Genomic DNA, 21,710 nt, shown 5'->3' on the forward strand with positions numbered 1-21,710 from the left:
AACCGCCCCATAGTTTCCCAGGAGCCGTTGGTGGCCGACCTTTTGTCACCGAGGGCCCCTTCCTCGGTGGGACCAACCGGATTCGTGCTGCCCAATAAGACTATTGGGGCAGCCTGGAGTCACACAAGCAAATTTATTTTGCCAGCAGCTAGCAAAAGGTGACAGTAAGGGCTAGAACCTTCAGAGAGACTGTCACTGAATTGCCTAGGAGCCACGTATTTAAGGGTTTCAACAAGGAGGCAAGAAGGGCTTTTGATACTTATTCACGAGGCTGGGGGGAAAGGAGGGAATTCCTGAGAAGGGGTTGGGTTATGCAAATGAAGGTGCGCACGCAGGATTTCTTCAAGATGGAAGTCCTTCGGTTCCTTTTGATATAACTCATTATGGGATCTGACGCAGGCGCGTTGGGTCCCCTCGTCACATCGCCCCCTTCGGCCAGCAGGAGAAAGACAAATAGTGGTCGCTTTTACTTTTGCACAAGCTGTGCTCCTGTGGAGTCCTGCGAGAACCACGTTGACAGTTGATGTGCAACGTTTCAGTCCTTACCACCCTCGGATAGTACATAATGCCCACGGGTCTTGTGTGTTCTATTCGGATCTCCAGGGGGTGGGCCAGATTGTTTATTCCACTCTTTGTCCTGCTTGTCTTTTTCCGTGGCCTACAGGGCGGCGGCGAAGGACCCAACCGGCCCTGCTCCAGCTTGCTGCTGTCTCACTGTCTCACTGTCTCACTTTTGGTTAGCAGCCAAGCTCTTAACCACTGTGCCGCCAGGGCTCCTGTCCAACAGAAGCCACTGGGAATTTGTTAAAAAGACAGACACTTAGGAAGGGACAGGAAAACTGGACAAATGAAGAAGGGGAACCCTGGGGTGGAAAGGGGGAGAGTGCTGACATATCGTGGGGATTGCAATGAATGTCAGGAAACAATTTGTGTATGAATTTTTGAATGAGAAATTAATTTACTCTAAACTTTCACCTGTTGTTGTTAGGTGTCATCCAGTCAATTCCGACTTAGAGCAACCCTGTAGGACACCTTGTAGGGATTGGTCAATAGACTATGCAAATAAAGTGACTATGGACTGCGCAGATAAGGTGACTATAGCCTACCACGGAAATGAAGTGTCTGTGGTCTCCTGAGAGGGGATTAGTCAGTTTGTAGCCACCTGCTAGGAGGGGCCATGCCTTGAAATTGACAAGGAGTTGTGTATACGCTCAGTTATTATGTCGTTATCTGGCATTTTGCATTTATGACGAGTAAAAAAACTACTATCCCACTGTTTTGTGTGTTAACGACATATGTCTAGCGGTAATGAATGCTGAGATGTGAAGTGAGATCAACGCTGGCTGTGATGGTTATGTGCCAACTTGGCTGGGCCATGATTCTCAGTGGCTTGGCAGTTATGTAATGATAAAGTCGTCCTCCATTTTGTAATCTGATGTGGTCATTCTCCACTTTTGCATAATGCTGACTTTTGCCTAATGACATGGTCTTTGGAACCTAACCACATCAATAAGTGAGGAGTGGGTGTATATGCAGCCAAGCTGACAGAGGTTTTTCAGACAGAAAGAAACATGAAGAAAAGCAGCAGGAAGCAAAAGGAAGAAAGAAGAGAGGAGAGAGTGATGTCAAGGGAACTCCTAGAAGAGCCGTAACATGGGTCAAGAGCTGTTAACACTGAAGACAGTGAGAGGCGCAGAAGGGGCCCAGCAGCAGAGCCAGGGGTGACAGATGGCAGGGCCAAGAGGAGCCTGTACTGAGGGAGCCAAGAGAAGTCTGTCTTGAGGGGGCCGAGAGGAGGCCTGACTGGCCTAGAAGAGCTGAGAGAACTGTCCTGCACTGAAGAAAGGAGACTTTGCCTATAATCTTCCTGATCCCGAGTTGTACCCTGTTACTTCTTTAATAAACTACTTAACTGTAAGTGTGTTCTGTGAGTCCTGTGTAGCCATCACAATGGATTATCAAACACAGAAGAGAAGTAGAGAGTGCTGTGGGAGGGACAGCTGGTGTCGGAACTGGTAAAAAAGTTAGAGAGAGGAGGTATATCTGACCTCTTCCTCATAGGGATCAGCCTTGGGCTGATTTGGATTTGTATTATCCCCCCTCAAGTTAGACAGGTTCTGACACTACTATCCTTTTAAAGGCCCACTGCAAGTCTGCTAGGGTGTCACCTCTAAAAAGGCCACAATATAAAGGGAAGAGGTTTTTTTTCCTAGAGAGAGTAAAAAAGAGAACAACTAAGTTTGGGGAGGTTGTTGGACAGCAACAGAAAGCCATAACACCCTGCAGTTTGGCAGAGCTCACCAGCTGGCCAACCTAGGAGATGACTGTTTCATTCTGTACAAGATGGACGTCTGTTGATCACTTCATTCTAAACAAGATGGACGTCTGTTGTTTCTCAGCTGTCAGCACCTATATGCCCTTCCAAACTCTTTTGGGAAAGTCAGCTAAAATTCTCTTAATAGTTCCATCAATAAGGTGGGTTAGGTACCCTGAACAACCCTAACTAAAAATGCTGAAAAGATACGAAGCTAAATCTAATACATTGGTGATCAGGCATGAAAGTGAGGAATCTATAGTTTTTTTTTTAAAAATGAAGTGGGAGCCAGAACCCTGGGAAGTGAGCAGCAAACTTAACTTTTATGCTGCTAAACCCTGAAGAACTTAAGCTTCCACTTTGAAAGTTACCTGAGGAACTAATGATACAGATGTAGCTGAGGGTCTGCTCAGGGGTGGGGAATTCTAGAAGAAAACCCCTCTAGGACCCCAAAGTTACCACTCTCAACATAAGGCTAAATGACAAAAACCACTACACAGAAGGAAACAGCGAGAAAACACATCTGTCTGGAACGTCATGACTTTGTTGTAAGTTGCCCTCGACAGCTCCAACTCATAGGACCCCAGGTAGAACAGAATGAAACGCTGGCTGGTCCCACACCATCTTCATGATTGTCGGTATGTTTGAGTCCATTCTGGTGGCTATTGTAGCACTTCCACCCTAGAGGCTCATCTTCCTGCACTACATCGGACAACGTTCTATTGTTTTCATTGGCTAATTTTAGTATGTAGGTTGCCAGGCCTTTCTTCCCAGATTGTCTTAGTCTGGAAACTCCGCTGAAACCTGTCCACCATGGGTGAACTTGCTAGGATTCAAAATACCAGCAGCATAGCTTCCAGCACCGTGGGAACAAACCACTACAGTATGGCAAACTGACAGGTGGTGCGTCATGCCTTTAATCGAGTCTAATCTTCCAAAAAGATCCAAAACCCTTAGTACAGCACAACCCTTAGTACACCATACTCCCAGTGTTTTGGACATGACATAATTATGAATCACAGTGCGTTGTGTTAATAATTTTACGTTCTGACTTTTTCCTTTGAACCATGAGTTGGTTTGGGGCAGTGACTGTGTCTTATTCATATTTGTAACTGTGCCTTGTCTATAGTAGGCAACTTAAGTTTTTTGAATGAGTGCAAACTTGTTCCTGAAGCAGAATTTTGCCATGTTTTTTGTGTAGCCTCCAGTTTTCTCTGAAGTCCTAGTTCGGTGGCTCTAACTTCATGTGCGCATGAGTATCACCTGCAGATCTTTTCAAACTCTTGCTCAGAGTCGGTTCCGGGCATCAGTTATTTCTAAAGCTCCTCAGATGATTCCAGCATGCAGCCAAGGATGAGAGCCTTTAAAGTCTCCAGCCAGGGCTCTTCCAGCAGCACCAAGGAAGAGCGGCTGTTAGGTGCTCAAACTGTCGAGATACACCCTTGTATCCTGGGTTCTTCTTCAGGCTCAAGGATGTGCAATGAGCCTGCCTCAGGCCGCAGCCCTGTCCTCAGAACCAAATTCTGAGCCTCTCTGGCCCCAATTTCATTGCCAAATTCCTGAAAACGGAGAAGTTGAAGCGGAATCGAGTCCCTTCTAAGCGCGGGAAGAACAGGGCCAGGGACTCAATGAGGTGCAAACCAGCGCTACTGACGGGCTACAAAGATGAGAAACACATTTCCTTCCTTCGCAGAAGGTTCTTAACATCGGAGAGCTGGTGGAAAGTGGCCTCACACGTGGACAATGCTTCCAGGTTAGCCAAAACCCCAGGAACCCACAACGTTTCTCCTCTCCGCCAAGCAGCCCCACAGCCTTAACGAGATCTTCTTCAGCAACAGTAGCCTTTGAGGAGCGAACGTTTGCGCAGGTTCTTCAACGTCAGAGTAAAGCGCGCCGACCGCTGAGTCTTCTGGGAAGTGGAGTCTGTGCGAAAGCCGCACTGTGATTGGGTGTGCGCGCCAGAACCTCTGCGCAGGCGCACTGCTTCCCGACCTGACGGCGCCGTCTTCCCGGGTCCCGAGCCCTCCGAGCTCCAGGTGAGGGCTGCGGGCGTGTCTCAGCCGAGGGAGCGGAGCGGCCGAGCGTGGGGGACGCTGAGGTCTTGGGGGTGCTGTGGGAGAAGAGCAGGGTGACGCGGGTGGGTCGGTCTGCAGAGCGTGTGTGTAGCGACGTCCCGACTCAGAGGTGGAAACGGGAAATTCTGTCCCAGGTGTGCGTGTCTCGTGGGGTGTGGGCCCCGTTAACAGTGATCTTAGAGCGCGCACCGCACCGTGTGCCAGATCCCGTCCTTTCAGGCCATCTGCCGTTCTTCCCATAGGAATACCAAACCAATCCATTGCCGTCGAGTGCATTCCGGCTCATAGGGGCCCTACAGGACAGACTGGAACTGCCCCGTAGGATTTCCAAGGAGTGGACAGTGGATTCGAACTGCTGACATTTTGGTTAGCAGCCGAGCTCTTTACCCCTGGGGAAGCGGGCACTCTGAATCCAGGGTGCCGCCCGCTCCAGCCTCTTTCTCTTTCCCAGAAAGCTCTCAGATCGCCTGTTTCTCTCCCTGCCTTGGGTCACTGCACGAGTGATCAGGGAGGTTTCATGGAGGAGACAGTATTTGATGGGCGGGGCGGGGAGGGAGAAAACTAACAAGAAGTGGCAAAGCGTTAGGCAGATTGAGGGAGACGATTCCCCTGGAGTGAGATGTCTAGGGATAGTGGGAGAAAAGCGTGGAAAAAATTAACAGGCCAGGACACAGTATCAGGACAAGCAAGAGCCAGTTGATAGAGTGGATCGTATGGGTCTGGTCCAGGGGACTGACCGAATAAAATCATTCTAGGATACTTACTTTCTAGAGTCACATCCAGGACTGGAGGGGAGAAGGGCCTAGAAACTGAGAGCCAGTTGGGAGTCTGTGGTAGTATCTTAAAGCAAGGAGCCATGGTGACAGGATAGTTAAGCACTGGCTGCTTACCGAACGGTCAGAGTATCTGGTCTGTCAGCAGCTAAGGCTCGTGGGAGAAAAGGGCTGGCCATCTGCTTCCGTAAAGATTACAGCCTAGGAACCTCTATGGGGCAGTTCTGCTCTGTCATATAGGGTCGCTATGAGTCAGAACCTGGAATCTACTCACAGCATGCAACAACAACAATCTTGAAGCAAGCTGCTGGGGACTTAAATTATAACGGTGTTGGTGGTAGGGAAGGATACAAAAATGACACTGTAAAAGAGTCAAAAGGACCTGGCCACTGACTAAGTTTGAGAGGAGAGAGAGTGATGTAAGAGGTTCACGTTCTGGGCACCTGGGAAAGTACTACAACACGGAAGTGTAAGCTCAGGGAGAGGAGTCGACGGAAGTTGTGTGGCGGAAAATTATTTTGAGGTGATGGCAGAGTTCATAATTCAAAATCTGTAGTCATTTTTAAATGCAGTATGAGTTTGGAGGAAGGTTTGGGACTCGAGAGGGAACCGTCTCTGTCAAGGGGGAAGATGAGACCCAGTGGATGAACTTTGAGAGTAAAGCGAGAAGAACACTCGCAAACAGAGCCTCAGGTAGCACCCACGTTTCCAGGGAAAGAGTGGGAAGCAGTCAAAGTCAAAGAGCATTTCCAGGGTCAGGGAGAAAGGCTAGGGTGGCCCCACGGCAGCCGCAGGAACTGCGCGAAGAGGCAGAGACTTCAACACGATCAGAGGCTTCAGAGAAGGAAAAGGAAGGAGAAAAGGCCGTTGGGGTCAGAGCAGTTGCAGGTGTGTGAGAGGTGGCACAAGTGGAATATCGGGGATTTGAGGAGAGGTGGTGATCATATGGTGTCAGTAGGTATAAAAGGAGCCCCGGTGGCATAGCCGTTAACACTCAGCTGCTAACCGAAAGGTTGGCGGTTCGAACCCACCCAGAAGCTCTGTGGGAGAAAAAACCTGGCAGTCTGTTCCTAAAAAGATTATAGCCTACAAAACCCTATGGGGCAGTCTGCTCTGTCACATGGGGTTTCTCTGAGTTGGAATCCACTTGATGGCACCTAGCAACAACAGGTGTATATCACTCATCCAAGGCGTTTGGTAATGAAAGGAATACACAAAATAGAACTTTTTTTTTTTTTTTGCTAGAGGGAGGCTGTCGGATTCAGTAAAGACAGTTTCAGATAGAGGAGATGTGTATGTGTTTGAAGATGTAGGAAGGAGCTCTTGAGAGATTAAAGGTGCTCGAGAAAGAGACTTGGTAGCACAGGGAGAAAGTTCTGAGAGGAAACGATAGTGAAAGAGGATGTGGGACACAAAGGTCAAGGCCTAAGATAAAGACCTTTCTGTTGTGTTGACTTCACGCTCCACACGGCCTAGCGCAGAGCAGGTACTTGGTAAATATTCTTCTGCAGTCAGGGGAATGTGTTCATTGCTCCTTGTTAGTCATTCGCCATCTGGTCAACCAACGTTTGTTTTGCACCGACTATACCAAGGAGCCCTGGTGGCATAGCAGTTAGCTATGGAGAGCGATTGGCTCTGAAACAAAAGGTCAGCAGTTCGAATCCACCAGCTGCTCTTTGGAAACCCTGTGGGAGCAGTTCTACTCTGTCCCGTAGGGTCGGTATGAGTCAGAATGGACTCGACAACGGTGGGTTTTTTTGGTTTATTTATACAAGCTCTGTATGGAAGGTCAGGGACATACTATGCCTGTCCTCAAGAAGCTTGTAGTCTAGCACACAGGACAAACAAGTAAATCAAATAGTATCTCAACACAGGTTAGATAAGACTGCGAAAGAGAGATGCACGGCCAGCTATGGGAGCACACCACCAGTGCACATGACCTGCTGCAGGAGGGAGGGAGGGATTGTAGGTTTCTTAGTGGAAGTGGGATCTAAAATAAGTTTGGGGGAGGAGGTGGAACATTCCTCAGCAAACAAACCAAAATCACCTCAAGCGCAAAGACAAGGAGGCAGATCTTTGTGTGGAAAGGTTTAACAGTTGAGTGAGTTCACAGCAGCAGAAGCCTAGGCCGTGAGGAGTGCTGTGGGCACAGCCAAGGTCGGAGAAGGAGGCGGGGTCAGCGCGTCAAGGGGAGTTTGTAGGGCCTCTTCTGTAGGCCTGCCATCACGGAAGGGTTTAAGCCTAGGAGCGTCGTCATCGGATTTGCATTTTGGAAAGATCATTGCCGCCTGTACCGAGGGCCTTAAAATAGACGTGCTCTTTGACCCAGCAGTTCTCTCCTGGGACTCCATCCTAAGGAAGAATTAAGAGTATATGCAAAGCTTTTTATTAATCGTTATTAACACTAACCTTTTTTTTTTTTACCGACTGCTGACCTTGGTGGTGTAGTGGCTAAGTGCTACGGCTGCTAACCAAAGGGTCCGCAGTTTGAGTATACCAGGTACTCCCTGGAAAGTCTATGGGGCAGTTCTTCTCTGTCCTTTAGGGTCGCAATGAGTGGGAATCGACTCGACGACAATGGCTTTGGTTTGTTTTTTTTTTTTAACTATGTGTCAGGCAGCTTCCTAGTACTTTACATGTATTGTTTAATTCTTAAAGTAATACAGTAAAAAATTGGAAATATACAGAACTTCCAAAATAGATCTGGTTATTTATCATCCATCTGTACAATGGAATATCACGCAGCCATTAAATATCATATTAATAACAACTAGCATTCATTTAGCATTTTCTGTTTACCAAGCACTGTGCTAAGTGCTTTTTATAAGGATAATTTAATACCACCCTGAGAACACGATAAGGTAGGTAACTGTCTTACACATTAGGAAATACAGGCTTAGAAAGTTCAAATAACTTGTGTTGTAAGAGTATGAGGTAGAATTCGAACCCAGATCTGTCTGGCAGCTCTTAACCTCTGCCAAAATGATTTATTATCATTCAAAGATGGCGACATTGAAAACAGACCAACAGACTAGAACATAAAACCCGAAGCATGTCCAAACACTGCGGGAAGCTTGCTCCCCACAGGGGAGAAGCTCAGTGGTGCACAGTGCAAGCAGCTTAAACATTCATCAGGAGGATAACGAATAAATCGAAGGATGATATATATATGTATCCTAAAGGTTGTGCTAATAACAGATAATTTGCAAAAACGTAATTATTGAGCAGGAAGTAAAGGTATAGACTAACAGTGTATATTTACATGAAAGTTTAAAACAGGTAACACTTGCAAAAAAAATTGCAACCATCTCTGTAGGACAGTAAAGCACTGAATTGTGGGTATCTCTGGGAAGAAAGGGAGCCCTGGTGGCACTGCGCTTAGAGTGCTCAGTTGTGAGCCAAAAGGTCGGTGGTTCCCACGCACCAGCCGTTCTTTGGGAGGAAGGTTTGGCAGCCTGTTCCCATAAAGATTACAGCTTGGGAGCCCTATAGGATCACTCTGAGTGGAAACAACTTGATGGCAGCAGGTTTTTTGTCTGTTTTTCCCTGGGAAGGAAGAGGAATGGGATTGGAGGGGGATACCCAGAAGACTTCAACTTTGTAGTGTTTTATTTCTTACCCGAAACAAAAAAAAACCTGAAGAGAAAAAAAAGAAATTCACACAACATGAAGAACGTACACTTTGTAAATTACGTATTTGTACACGCACATGTATACAGAAAAAGAGCTGGAAGAACAGAGCGTGAAATGTAAATGAAATCTGAGTGGTGGCGTTACACGTGATTTTTTTCTACAAGAGAATGTTCTTCCTTTGGTGTCCAGGAAGAAGGACAGTGATACACAGACAAATGGAAACAAATACACCATCGGCTGGTAAATGGAGTCTGCAGCCTGTGCTGTTCTGAGACAAGATCCCTTCCTTTCTGGTCTGCTAAGACTCTTGCACCCCGGGAGGGTATCCAAACACTCCCCTCTGGCCCCAGAAAGATCTCAAAGTTAGTACTGAGAGATAGAATAGAGCGTACTCGGGTTTTGGGTAGTCATCAGGAGCACACGTTCTGGAGCTAGACTGCCTGAGATCAAATTCTAGCTCTGCCTCTTCCTACCCGTACGGACTTAAGAAGTTTCTTAGCCACTGCCTCAGTTTGCCCTTCTGTAAGAGTGTATTTCATATAGTTATTATGATGCTTAAATAGGATAAGAGATGAAGTATGCTAAATAAATTTATTAGCTGAAGGTAATGTTATAGTCCTGTTGTTGTGTGCCATCGAGTCAGTTCCAACTCAGAGACCTTACAGGACAGAGGAGAGCGGCTCCATAGGGTTTTCTAGGCTGGAGCCTTTATGGGAGCGGACCACCAGGTCTTTTCTCCTGTGGAACGGCTGGTGGGTTCAAACCACCAACCTTTCAGTTAGCAGCCGAGCACTTAACAGTCGTGCCACCAGGGCTCCTTTGTTATAATCCTAGGAAGGTACAAAAAATGAAAATGCTAATCACACTGCATCGTTGCTGTTTTAGGATAGGTTTAAATGTTGTAATAACTTTGGAATCAGCGTATTTGTATATGTTGTTTAAAGTGTTTGAGCTTTTCAAACAAATCAAACTACATCGGAAATTGTAGTTGAAACTGCTCAATATTTGAATGCTTAAATTCAGTTTTTAAAGATTTGTTTATTATGACCTTGATAAACTGAACATTGAACAGATTACAGATAGTGGTGAGCATAAAAGCTCCTCAGCCGTGAAACAACCAGTCGATATTCCCAGGATATTCCCAAGGTGCTGCTCACCAGTGGGCTCCCTGCCAGGTACTTGTCACTCCTCATTAGGGCTAGGCTCCACCAGTAGTCACTTCAGTAAGCTCTCATTGACACTCAAGGCTCCCCAAGCCCACTAGGAGTTCGGATAGGGGTTCAGGCAAAGCCTAAGAAGGCGACATTCTTAATGGAAATCCTAAATAAACCAGGCTGGCCTGCATGCGGGTCAACGCCCAGTGGTACTACTAGGTGACTTGAGGGACTTCAGTGCTTCACCAGCGATGTGGCTGAGCTGTTCTTTCCCCTGCCTGTTTCTTGTTCTGTCCATCACATCCTTTTCTCTACCCTGTGGCCGCCCCACACTCCCAGCCTCTGCCTCCTGGTAACTTCAGCTCCGCTGAGCCTCCCGCCGCTTCTGTACGTTATGGTATCCTTTCGGCTCATCACCCACTTCTTGCCCTGACGTTTCTTAGTTCATGTTCCCAAGGAAGGGTATCATTTTTCAAGTTGGATTACACCTGGGTTTCCCGGGGGGCCCCTGGACTACCCACCTGCGGCCTGCTCAGCAGGGCTGCAGGAGGGAGAAGCAGGACCACGTGGTGCCGGCCGCGCTGCGGGGGCTGCCCCGCAGCAGAGGCTGTAGACAGGCGTTTTTTCCGAAGAGGCTCTGGGCTCTTACTTGACGTGTCTAGTCCACAGAGCCGTTTGCGAACTTTAACGCTCTTTGTGCCGCACAGGTTGCCCCGCTATCCGAAAGTAGGGTGTTCCTGTGAAACCTTTTGTAAGCAGCGATGGCGTAAAGCGAGGACACGATTACTGTTTATGTGGGAAAAATTTTGAGCGTTCCCAGACCCAGAAAATAACCAAATCAGACCAAGTAACTCATAAACCTAAAATAACGCTAACGTGGTAGAAGCAGGAGTGCTGAGGGCGCTTTCCCGGGAGGGAGCTTGGCACCGCCGCTCCCACTGCTGGCTGCGTGCAGCCTCCTCCACAGCTCACAAGGCAGCGCGCCCTTTCTCCTTTTTGCTGCCTTCTGTAAAAGCAGAGATCCTCTTTGGATTTCTTTCCTTTAGTGAAAATAGGTTTTAGTGTGGGTCTTAGGTAAAAGCAAAGTGACATAAAGCAAACTTAGGAAATACCTGTCATCACTCAGGGCATACTTAGTGCGCATTTATAATTAGAGTATGAACTTTAATATGTTCTTGACTCCTAAGGATAGAGTCCTGCCTCTGGGGTCAGGGTAAAACAAGTACCGTGTGTGTCCTAAATGGCAACATCCATGGCCTTTTGCTCTTCTTCTGGGATGGGGTGGCGTTGCCTCTGGGTTGGCTTTACTTTCCCTCCCTTTCTGTAGGGTACCGACTGTGAGGATGCGTACGTAACTCACTGTACATGGAGGTTTCTTGTTTCGATGGTCAGGAAACGACAAAACATGACTAGTCTTATACCCTGTTTCTCACCCCACACCTCTGCCTCATCAGGACTCTGCCCTTTTCGGAAAGGAGAGCCCACAGGAGGGAATGGCTGCTGTGTCCCCAACTGCCAGACATCAGGTGAGGTGGACTTTTGAGCACTTTTCGTTCCCCATCCTGGAGCTTCTTTAACCCAACCAGGTAGACGAGGGGCTCCACGGGAAGTACTTCCTTCCCCTTTCGTGGCCTTTTCTTGCCTTGAACATGTGCCCATTAGCCTGTCACCAGACACACAGCTCCTGAGGCCTTGGCTTTGAATGGTTTTGCCTTAAAAACCATGACATGGGTCTGAATGGAACCTTTGGGGATCAGTGGGCTGGTTGTGGTCCTGACTCCCTTCAGTACGTCCATGTAGGGACTGCGAGCAGGCCCCAGCGTTCCAGGAATGTTGGGTTAGGCTGGGGATGTAATACGTACTGCACAACACTTTACCGAGGCTACAGGGTCCTCAAGGTCTTACATGGATAGAGACGTATGGCTTGACCCATTCCTGCCAAGGGCAGAAAGTCGTGAATTCCACACTCTGGCCTAGACTCATAGGGAGTTTTAGGACTGGAGGTAAATATGCAGTCTTATAGAATCGCAGAACATTACAGCTGAAATGGACTCTAAAGATGGTCTAATATCTCATTGTTTTAAAATTTGTAAAAAAAAAAAAAAAAAACAAGGAGAACTGGTGAAATTTGAATATGATTGTAGATTATATAATAGTGTAATGTTGTTTTGTGCCATCAAGTTGATTCCGACTTATAGCGACCCTATAGCAACTTTATTTTCTTGATTTTTGTAATTATGCTGTGGTTACGTAAGAGAATGCCCTTGTTTTTACAAAATGTACACTGAAATATTTAGGAATAAAGGGGCATCATGTTTGCAACTTACTCTCAAATATTCAGGAGACAAAATAGGAAATGTATGTATAGAAAGAGACAGAAAGTAAAGCAAATATGGAAAAAGTTAACATTTGAGGAAGCGGATGATGCGTACAGAATTATTTGTTCTGTTCTTGCAAGTTTTCTGTAAGTCTGAAAAAGGGCCCCTGGCATCTGAGGCCCGGCTGAGTCTCGTGTGTGGAACTATGAGCAAGAACATCATGCTTCAGGTGACGATACCACTTTCCCCAAATGTTTCAAAACCCTGTGGTGCCAGAACCATTTCCTTTCTATCCCTTCACATCCTCCTGGCCTGTCATTACTGTTCATCCCTCCCGTCCACGTGAAGGGAAGGGTTATGGCTAAGGAAGAATGTGTCTATGCTTTCAGGAACCTGTGACCTTCGAAGATGTGGCCGTGACCTTCACAGAGGAGGAGTGGAGGCACCTGGTACCCATTCAGAGGGACCTCTACAAGGAGGTGATGCTGGAGAACTATAGCAGCATTGTCTCTTTGGGTAAGGAGTTAGAATTGTGTGATGTTAATCTGGGCTTAAGGCCTAATAAACTAATGCCTGTTCTCCCTTCCCCTGAGCGCTGAACCAACTGAGAACCAAGAGAAAAGAGTAGAAGGGTACAGCTTAGGTGTACAGCAACAGTGGGCATCGGGCAGACTTGCTTACCCAGCCATCAGCAGGCTGGACACGCACAGGCTCCCGCACGTAGCAGGAAAACACAGGTCCAGAGGAGCAGAGCAGAATGTGTGCTGGATGTGGGGAGCTGACGCTCAAGAGCAGCTGCAGAGAGGGCCGAGGTGCACAGGCCCCGTGGGGTCAGGGCCCATCTTGTTGAGGGAAAACTTCTCCTCACAGAAGCTGGAGGAGGGGGGAAAAGCGTGTTTCCCCTTAAAAGAAGGGGTGGAGAATGGGAGTACATGGTTGTGAGTCTGTGTTGTTTTATGTTTGTTATTTGAGTGTGTGTGTGGAAATACTGGGTATCACATTTTTCTCCAATTTAAATCTTCTGCTTCAGTGTTTTTTTTATTTTATATCACTCACCAGCTTTCATTTTTTCCTGTGCATACTAAGGTGTTATCCGTCTATGTTTACCAGAGATGAGACCGATTCTGAGTATTTGAATTAAGTACAGTCTGAGGGAGACGTCCACAGAAGGCCCTTTGCGGTTATAGAGCCTGCACGATAAAGGGAAAATTAAGTGCCACTGCTGATATAAGGTGTTAGTGAGAAGTGGAGTTGGGCTCCTGTAGGTAATGAGAATGTTCAGGAGCTTCAAGAAGAAGAGGCTGAGAGGATGCACAGATTTGGAAGCAGCCTAAAATAAGCAGCAGATGGCAGTGAAAAGAGTCACACTGAGATTTCATGCAAGGCAGGTCAAAAAAGCAAGTGTTAACATCCCTGAATTAGCTTAAACAGGTCAAATATGAAAAACAGACCAGAATATTCAAGAGACATTTAAAGGAGACCACTCAGCCTTTGCCACAAGCTTTGGGATGAAGAAATACTGGGGAAAATAGAATTCCTAAGGTCAGAGACAAAGCCACAGGAGGTCATAGATGTGCCTGTTCTCATCAGCAGGGGATCAGCATATGACCAGGTAATTATCCTTGGGCCCAGTAAGAAACTGCTTTTTTGATTAGATAGGAACCTTGGGGGCAGTGAGTTTATGTTAATGGGGAAGGAACAACTCAGAAAAAGAGGGTGAGAATGGTTGTACAACTCAAAGAATGTAATCAGTGTCACTAAACTGTATGTGTAGAACCTACTGGTGTGTTTTGCTGTGTATATTCTAAACAACAACAACAAAATAAATAAAATTTAGAGGAAAGAAAAAAAGTGCCTTTCTTTCCCAAGTAGGGACTCCATATGAGGTTAGTTTAGACCCCAAGTCTGTTTCCAGGAGGGGTTCTCTTTATCATGTAAGCACAAATGGATAGATTCAAGTCTAGGAATTTATCCTAAGGAAATAATAAGGTGAGTATCCAGTGCATACAGATTTTCATCATACCATTGTTTGGTGATAGCAAAACATTAAAAACAACCTAAATACCTAATAACAGGGGATTGGTTAAATAAATTGTTCTTTCATACAGTGTAATATTGTATAGCCATTAAAATGATGAAGTAGATCTGTGCTAAGTGAAATAATATTTTTCATTTTTTATTATGTGAAAAAAATCAAGTTTACACATACCAAGATGAGTAGAACGGGAAAAACGATTACAGAGTTTGAAAGGTGATTTTTCTTTTTACTTGTTGGTACTTCTAATTTTCCTCCAATGAACGTGGCTTATGTGTTTAAATAAAAACATAATACTAAAGGATAAACAAACAGAAACAGGCATTTTCATTACACATCTTTTTTTGCTCAAGATGATCTTTTTTTCATTCTCCCCTTCCTTGAGCCAAGAACTCTTTCTGCATCCCACCAGTGCTAAGATGGGAGCTTCCCATTCACTTCAAGGGGAAGAATAAACACATTCATTCAAATGGATGTTATTAACTTTCTGACCATGTGCTTCTTGTTCCTGGGGCCGAAGTTCTTATATTCAGGAACCTCGGTCTTGACCTCCATTCAGAGGTTCCTGCAGTTTATACTCTGCATCCCTGACACACACATTCTGCCTTTTGTGTTTTCTCTGAAAGACTAAAAGGCTGGGATTAAGCTTTGGAACAATGATGTACCTTTATCACATACTGCTGCAATGGCCTGTTTCTTTCTTCATGAGCAGGACTTCCAGTTCCTCAACCTGATGTGATTTTTCAGTTGAAGAGAGGGGAAGAGGCGTGGATAGTTGATCCTCATGGATCGGAGAAGAGAGAATGTCCAGAGAACATCTCTCTAGGTAATTGAGTGTGAACAGGGCAGGACAGAATTCTGTGTTGTTTTGTGGTTATGTGTGTGGAAATATTGGGTATCACCTTTTTCTCAAATTAAAACTTCTGCTTTAGTGGTTGTTTAGCTTTCATTTTTTTCCCATACGTATTAAAGTATTATCCATCTGTATTCACCAAATGTTTATTTTCTCAGGTCTGTCCTGTTGCCCGTTCACACTTTGATATTTCCACTTATTGCCATCCTCTCCATTTAGCAAACTCTCCTAATTATCCTGGCTATGCTCCCAATAGATGTTCTATTTTCTAAGATGTCCGCTGTCAGTTCTATTCCCTGACTTCTTCATTCCCCAGTCTCAGTCTCTCCGTAGAGTAAGACCATTTTGAGAGCAAACAATGCCGTGCCCATATATTACTTTAAGGTTTATCATAGTTCTCTTTTCACTGTAATATTTCTCTTTTTCAGCCTGGGAAAGAAACTAAGTCTGTGTTTTCTGTTTGTTCTAGACTGGGAGACCAAGCCTGAGATTCAAGATGCTTCAGAAGAAGAAATCTCCAAAGGAACATTGAGGGAAATGCTTGGCAGTAAAGGTGCTCTGTGTCCTAAATTTGAAGTTCATGTACCAGAGACTAGGTTGGAAACAGAGAAGGACAACCCTACAGTGGAGTCTTGGAAGAAATTCCTTTCCCAGGAGAAAAGCTTGCAGCAAGGGTCAATCCCTCCCAAGAAAATTCTCGCCAAAGAGAGAGACCAAGAATGCCGGGACTGTGGGAAGACCTTTTTTGACCACTCATCCCTTATCCGCCACCAGAGGACTCACACTGGAGAGAAACCCTATGAATGCCACGAGTGCGGGAAAGTCTTCAGTCACAGGAGCAGTCTCAGTAGACATCGGATGTCTCACACTGGGGAGAGCCCCTACGAATGCAATGCATGTGGGAAAGCCTTCTTTGACCGTTCGTCCCTAACTGTACATCAGCGAATCCATACTGGAGAGAAACCCTTTAAATGCAGCGAGTGCGGAAAAGCCTTCTTTGACCGTTCATCCCTTACTCGACATCAGAGAATTCATACTGGAGAAAGTCCTTATGCATGTAATCAGTGTGGGAAAGCCTTTAGCCAGAAAAGCATTCTTACTCGACATAAACTGATCCATACTGGTAGGAAGCCTTATGAATGTAATGAGTGTGGGAAAGCCTTCTATGGCGTCTCATCATTGAACAGACATCAGAAAGCTCACACTGGGGAACCTCGATATCAGTGTAATGAATGTGGGAAGGCTTTCTTTGACCGCTCACCCCTTACTCAGCATCAGAAAATTCATACTGGAGACAAGCCATATGAATGCAGTGAATGTGGGAAAGCCTTTAGCCAGCGATGTCGGCTTACTCGACATCAGAGAGTTCATACAGGAGAGAAGCCCTTTGAATGCAGCGTCTGTGGGAAAGTTTTCAGTTCTAAATCATCAGTCATTCAACATCAACGACGTTATGCGAAACAGGGAATAGACTGAATCGGGTTAAAGCTTTAGTCAGAAAGAAAGGCTATAAAAACTTAGGATAGGCGTTCTCTATCTTGAGTTCATCATGGGATCGTCCCATCCATTCTGGCTACTGTTCTCACCTCCTGCCTCTGCTACCACAGTGTTTGAATAAACTCAGTACCTACTATGTATAGAACTGATATGGGATGCCTGAAATTAGAATATAACTAAAGATCCAGAATTTAGGAGAAGCTTATGAGACAGTAGGATAAAAGTTAGGAGGAGATACTCAGACACACTTCTTGTGTGAACGTGAGAACTAAGGCCCCAGGTATGACTGCACTTTAAATAACTGGAGGCTACAACAGGAGGGAAAAGACGAAATGATACCAGAGCACCACTGTTGCTTCCAGTACAGTTCTTTTTATAGCTGTTAGTCCCTCTTGGAGCTTGGAGCTTTTTAGGGCAGTGACCTTGTTCTTTTGTGTCCCAGCTTTTAGATATCTTAATACTACTAGTAATAATAGTTAGCACTTATTTGGAACTTATTAGGGGTAAGCATTCAGCTCAAAGTTTTACAAGGAATAGATTCTTTGGTCTTAACAGCCTTATTAAGTAGGTACTGTTACTATCCTCCAGAAGTCCCTGGGTGGTGCAAATGATTAAGTGCTCAACTACTAATCAAAAGGTTGGCAGTTCAAACCCACCTAGAAACACCTTGGAAGAAAGGTCTGGTGATCTGCTTCCAAAAAGTGACAGCCTTTAAAATCCTTTCGAGAGCAGTTCTACTTGGCAATGCATGGAGTCTCCAAGAGTTGGAATCGAGACTCGATGGCCACTGGTTTGGGATTTTTTTTTTTATTAGACTCATTTAACAGGTGAGAAGAGTGAAGTTTAGAGAGGTTAAATAACTTGCCCAAAGTGACCAAACCAAAAACCAAACCCAGTGCTGTCAAGTCGATTCCGACTCATAGCGACCCTACAGGACAGACTGGAACTGCCCCACAGAGTTTCCAAGGAGCACCTGGTGGATTCGAACTGCCGACCCTTTGATTAGCAGCCGTAGCACTTAACCACTACGCCAAAGTGACAGAGCTAGTAAAATGTGAAACCAGGTCTTGAATGCAGGTCTGCCTTCAAAGTCCGTTCTTTTTACCATCATGCTATAAGATTCACTATTTGTTTTATAATTTGTGTATATGTATTATCTCCTCAGCTAGATTGTAAGAACTTGGAAGTGTGATGTATATGTCTTTATATCTCACACAGTGCCTTAGATATAATAGGTGCTCAATAAATATTTATCTGAACTGATGACTTTTCTATTTCCCAAGTACTGTCTACTCAGAACACGTCTTAGATTCACATTCTTTCTCTGAATTTTCACAGCCTTTATCCCTCCAGGCTCACATTACTCTAGTAGTCACTTCCTAATTCGAGTTCTTCTGTCTTCATTGCTGAAGAGGTATATGCTAAGCTATGGGCAGTAACAAATAAATCCCAAATAAAATTTACTTCTTACGTAAAGTCTGCATCGGTCAGTCTGACTTACTCCGTCCTCATCACTTAGAACATATGGCCTCCAAGATCATCACTTAGAACATGTGGCCTCCCAGGTCATCACTTAGAACATGTGTGGTCTCCAAGATCATCGTTGTAGAAGAAAAAGCAGGAAGATTTTGTGGAATGTTGTTAATGGCCAGGCATTCATCATTTCTGGCCACTTCTCATAGGCCAGGACCCAAGTAAAGTAAACAAGCACCTAAACATTTGGTGAACCCAAATAGCCTCTGCCATAGTTAAATTTCGTTGCATATTACTGTTTGGAGTCTTTCCAAATGACCCCTTTCTGCCATCATTGCCTTCCTCAGGACCTAATATAGCTCCCTGTTAAATGAAAACTTCTCTGAATATCTCAGGTCTGTCTTAACATAGTCCTACATTGCTGAACTTTACCTCCTGATGCCCAAAACTCTTTTATTCTGTAGGCCCAGACCCCTATTTTTATTTTATTAAAGCTCAGGCACTGGATGACCTTGGCTCTAGGTGTCAGCATCCTCTCACTACTTTCAGAAGAAGCCTTGAGGAGGACTTGACTGAAGGGCTGTCTGGAACCCAGCTTGCCCTGCATGAATCCCAGTGGACCAAGATACATTTCTCCTGGAAATTAAAGTCAGATTCAAGAAGCTGGAAGTCTTCCTCTGGAGGACCACAATGGATGTCAAGTTCCTAAGCGGTACATGTTGTTGAGGCAGAACCCCTGTGGTGGAAAGGTGGAAAGAAGCCAAAGTGGACCATGCTGAGCTGTGGATAACGGGACCCCAGTGAAGGTGCTTCCCTGAGTATGCATTTACAAGAGATTGAATGTACCGAGGAAATTTACATATTTGCTTATATTGGTGGTGGAAGCATGAAGATCATATGGCACCAATGTGGAAGTGTAAGGACACAGCTCTAAAAAAAAAAAGCCCTGGAAAACTCTAACAACTTCCCCCCCAGAGCCATTAAATACCAGATCAGTGTGGAGAGATGCTAAGCCCTAGTGGCACAATGGTTAAAATCTCAGCTGCTAACTGAAAGGTTGGCGGTTCAAACCCACCAGCAGCTCCACAGAAGACCTGGTGATCTGCTTCTGTAAAGATTTTAGCCTAGGAAACCCTATGGGGCAGTTCTACTCTGTTCTATAGGGTCGCTATAAATCAGAATCAAATCTGCAACACACAACAGCAACAACATACTTGAGTCCAGGTATTTCGGATCAGCTGAGTCCCTGTGTGGTGCAAACGTACTTGATTGCTAACTGAAAGGTTGGAAGTTTGAATCCACTCAGAGGCACCTTGGAAGAAAGGCCTGGGGGTCTACTTCTAAAAAATCGGCCATTGAAAACCCTATGGAGCATAGTTCTGTGATACACGTGGAGTTGCCATGAGTTGGAGTTGGCTCAGTGGCAACTGGTTAATATCCAATAGAAATATAATGCAGGCCACAATTTTTTAAAAGGTAAAAATAAATAATTGTTTTAATAATAATTTATCTCATCCAATATACCTAAAGTATCTTAACGTATATGCAATATAAAAATTGAGATATTTTACATTTGTTTTTGTACTGTTGTTAGGTACCGTCAAGTCAGTTCCGACTCATAGCAACCCTGTGCACAACAGAACGAAACACTGCCCGGTCCTGAGCCATCCTTACAATCGTTGTTATGCTTGAGCTCATTGTTGCAGCCACTGTGTCAATCCACCTCGTTGAGGGTCTTCCTCTTTTCCTCTGACCCTGTACTCTGCCAAGCATGATGTCCTTCTCCAGGGACTGATCCCTCCTGACAACATGTCCAAAGTATGTAAGACGCAGTCTTGCCATCCTTGCCTCTAAGGAGCTTTCTGGCAGCACTTCTTCCAAGACAGATTTGTTCATTCTTTTGGCAGTCCATGGTATATTCAATATTCTTTGCCAACACCACAATTCAAAGGCGTCAACTCTTCTTCAGTCTTCCTTATTCGTTGTTCAGCTTTCACATGCATATGATGTGATTGAAAATACCATGGCTTGGGTCAGGTGCACCTTAGTCGTCAGGGTGACATCTTTGCTCTTCAACACTTTGAAGAGGTCCTTTGCAGCAGATTTGCCCAATGCAGTGTGTCTTTTGATTTCTTGACTGCTGCTTCCGTGGCTGTTGATTGTGGATCCAAGTAAAACGAAATCCTTGACAACTTCAATCTTTTCTCCATTTATCATGACATTGCTTGTTGGTCCAGTTGTGAGGATTTTTGTTTTCTTTATGTTGAGGTGTAATCCATACTGAAGGCTGTGGTCTTTGATCTTCATCAGTAAGTGCTCCAAGTCCTCTTCACTTTCAGCAAGCAACCTTGTGTCATCTGCATAATGCAGGTTGTTAATGAGTCTTCCTCCAATCCTGATGCCCCATTCTTATTCATATAGTCCAGCTTCTTTGTTCAGCACGCAGACCAAATAGGTATGGTGAAAGAATACAACACTGACGCACATCTTTCCTGACTTTAAACCACTCAGTATCCCCTTGTTCTGTGCGAACAACTGCTTCTTGATCTATGTAAAGGTTCCTCGTGAGCACAATTAAGTGTTCTGGAATTCCCATTCTTTGCAGTGTTATCCATAGTTTGTTATGATCCACACAGTCGAATGCCTTTGCATAGTCAATAAAACACAGGTAAACATCCTTCTCGTATTCTCTGCTTTCAGCCAGGATCCATCTGACATCAGCAATGATACCCCTGGTTCCACGTCCTCTTCTGAAACCAGCCTGAATTTCTGGCAGTTCCCTGTCGATACAGTGCTGCAGCCGTTTTTGAATGATCTTCAGCAAAATTTTGCTTGCGTGTGATATTAATGATGTTGTTCTATAATTTCCACATTCGGTTGGATCACCTTTCTTGGGAATAAGCATAAATATGGATCTTTTCCAGTCAGTTGGCCAGGAAGCTGTCTTCCATATTTCTTGACATAGACGAGTGAGCACCTCCAGCGATGCATCCGTTTGTTGAAACATCTCAATTGATGTTCCATCAATTCCTGGAGCCTTGTTTTTTGCCAGTGCCTTCAGAGCAGCTTGGACTTCTTCCTTCAGTACCATCGGTTCCTGATCATATGCCACCTCTTGAAATGGTTGAATATCGACTAATTCTTTTTGGTATAATGACTCTGTGTATTCCTCCCATCTTCTTTTTTTTTTTTTTTTAAATAACTTTTATTGTGCTTTAAGTGAAAGTTTACAAATCAAGTCAGTCTGTCGCACATAAGCCTATATACGTCTTACTACATATTCCCATTTACTCTCCCCCTATTGAGTCAGCCTGCTCGCTCCCTCCAGACTCTCCTTTCGTGACCGTTTTGCCAGTTTCTAACCCTCTCTACCCTCCCATCTCCCCTCCAGAAAGGAGATGCCAACACAGTCTCAACTGTCCACCTGATAAAAGTAGCTTACTCTTCATCAGCATCTCTCTCCAATGCATTGTCCAGTCCCTTCCATGTCTGATGAGTTGTCTTCGGGAATAGTTCCTGTCCTGGACCAACAGAAGGTTTGGGGACTATGACCGCCGGGATTCTTCTAGTCTTAGTCAGACCATT

At 45.1% G+C, this 21,710-nt stretch overlaps 2 protein-coding genes across 2 annotated transcripts in view; one reads left to right on the forward strand and one right to left on the reverse strand.

Moving 5' to 3' along the window:
• ZNF514 (zinc finger protein 514) overlaps window positions 1-5,341 on the reverse strand; it is a 19,922-nt gene extending 14,581 nt beyond the window's left edge. Inside the window, exons 1-2 of the mRNA XM_064269037.1 lie at window positions 5,280-5,341; window positions 4,255-4,424 (exon numbers count right to left, since the gene is read on the reverse strand). Coding sequence (XP_064125107.1) covers window positions 4,255-4,424; window positions 5,280-5,341 — 232 coding nt within the window. The remainder of the gene's footprint in view (window positions 1-4,254; window positions 4,425-5,279) is intronic.
• Window positions 4,263-19,590, forward strand: ZNF2 (zinc finger protein 2). Its single transcript, XM_003421995.4, has 5 exons — window positions 4,263-4,350; window positions 11,404-11,475; window positions 12,657-12,783; window positions 15,015-15,128; window positions 15,625-19,590. Exons 2-5 carry the CDS (start codon window positions 11,443-11,445, stop codon window positions 16,629-16,631), a joined length of 1,281 nt encoding a protein of 426 aa, XP_003422043.1. The 5' UTR covers window positions 4,263-4,350; window positions 11,404-11,442; the 3' UTR covers window positions 16,632-19,590.
• The last annotated feature ends 2,120 nt before the right edge of the window (window positions 19,591-21,710 follow it).

Source organism: Loxodonta africana, chromosome 15 (genome assembly GCF_030014295.1).
Source record: "Loxodonta africana isolate mLoxAfr1 chromosome 15, mLoxAfr1.hap2, whole genome shotgun sequence".
Classification (NCBI taxonomy): Eukaryota; Metazoa; Chordata; class Mammalia; order Proboscidea; family Elephantidae; genus Loxodonta; species Loxodonta africana.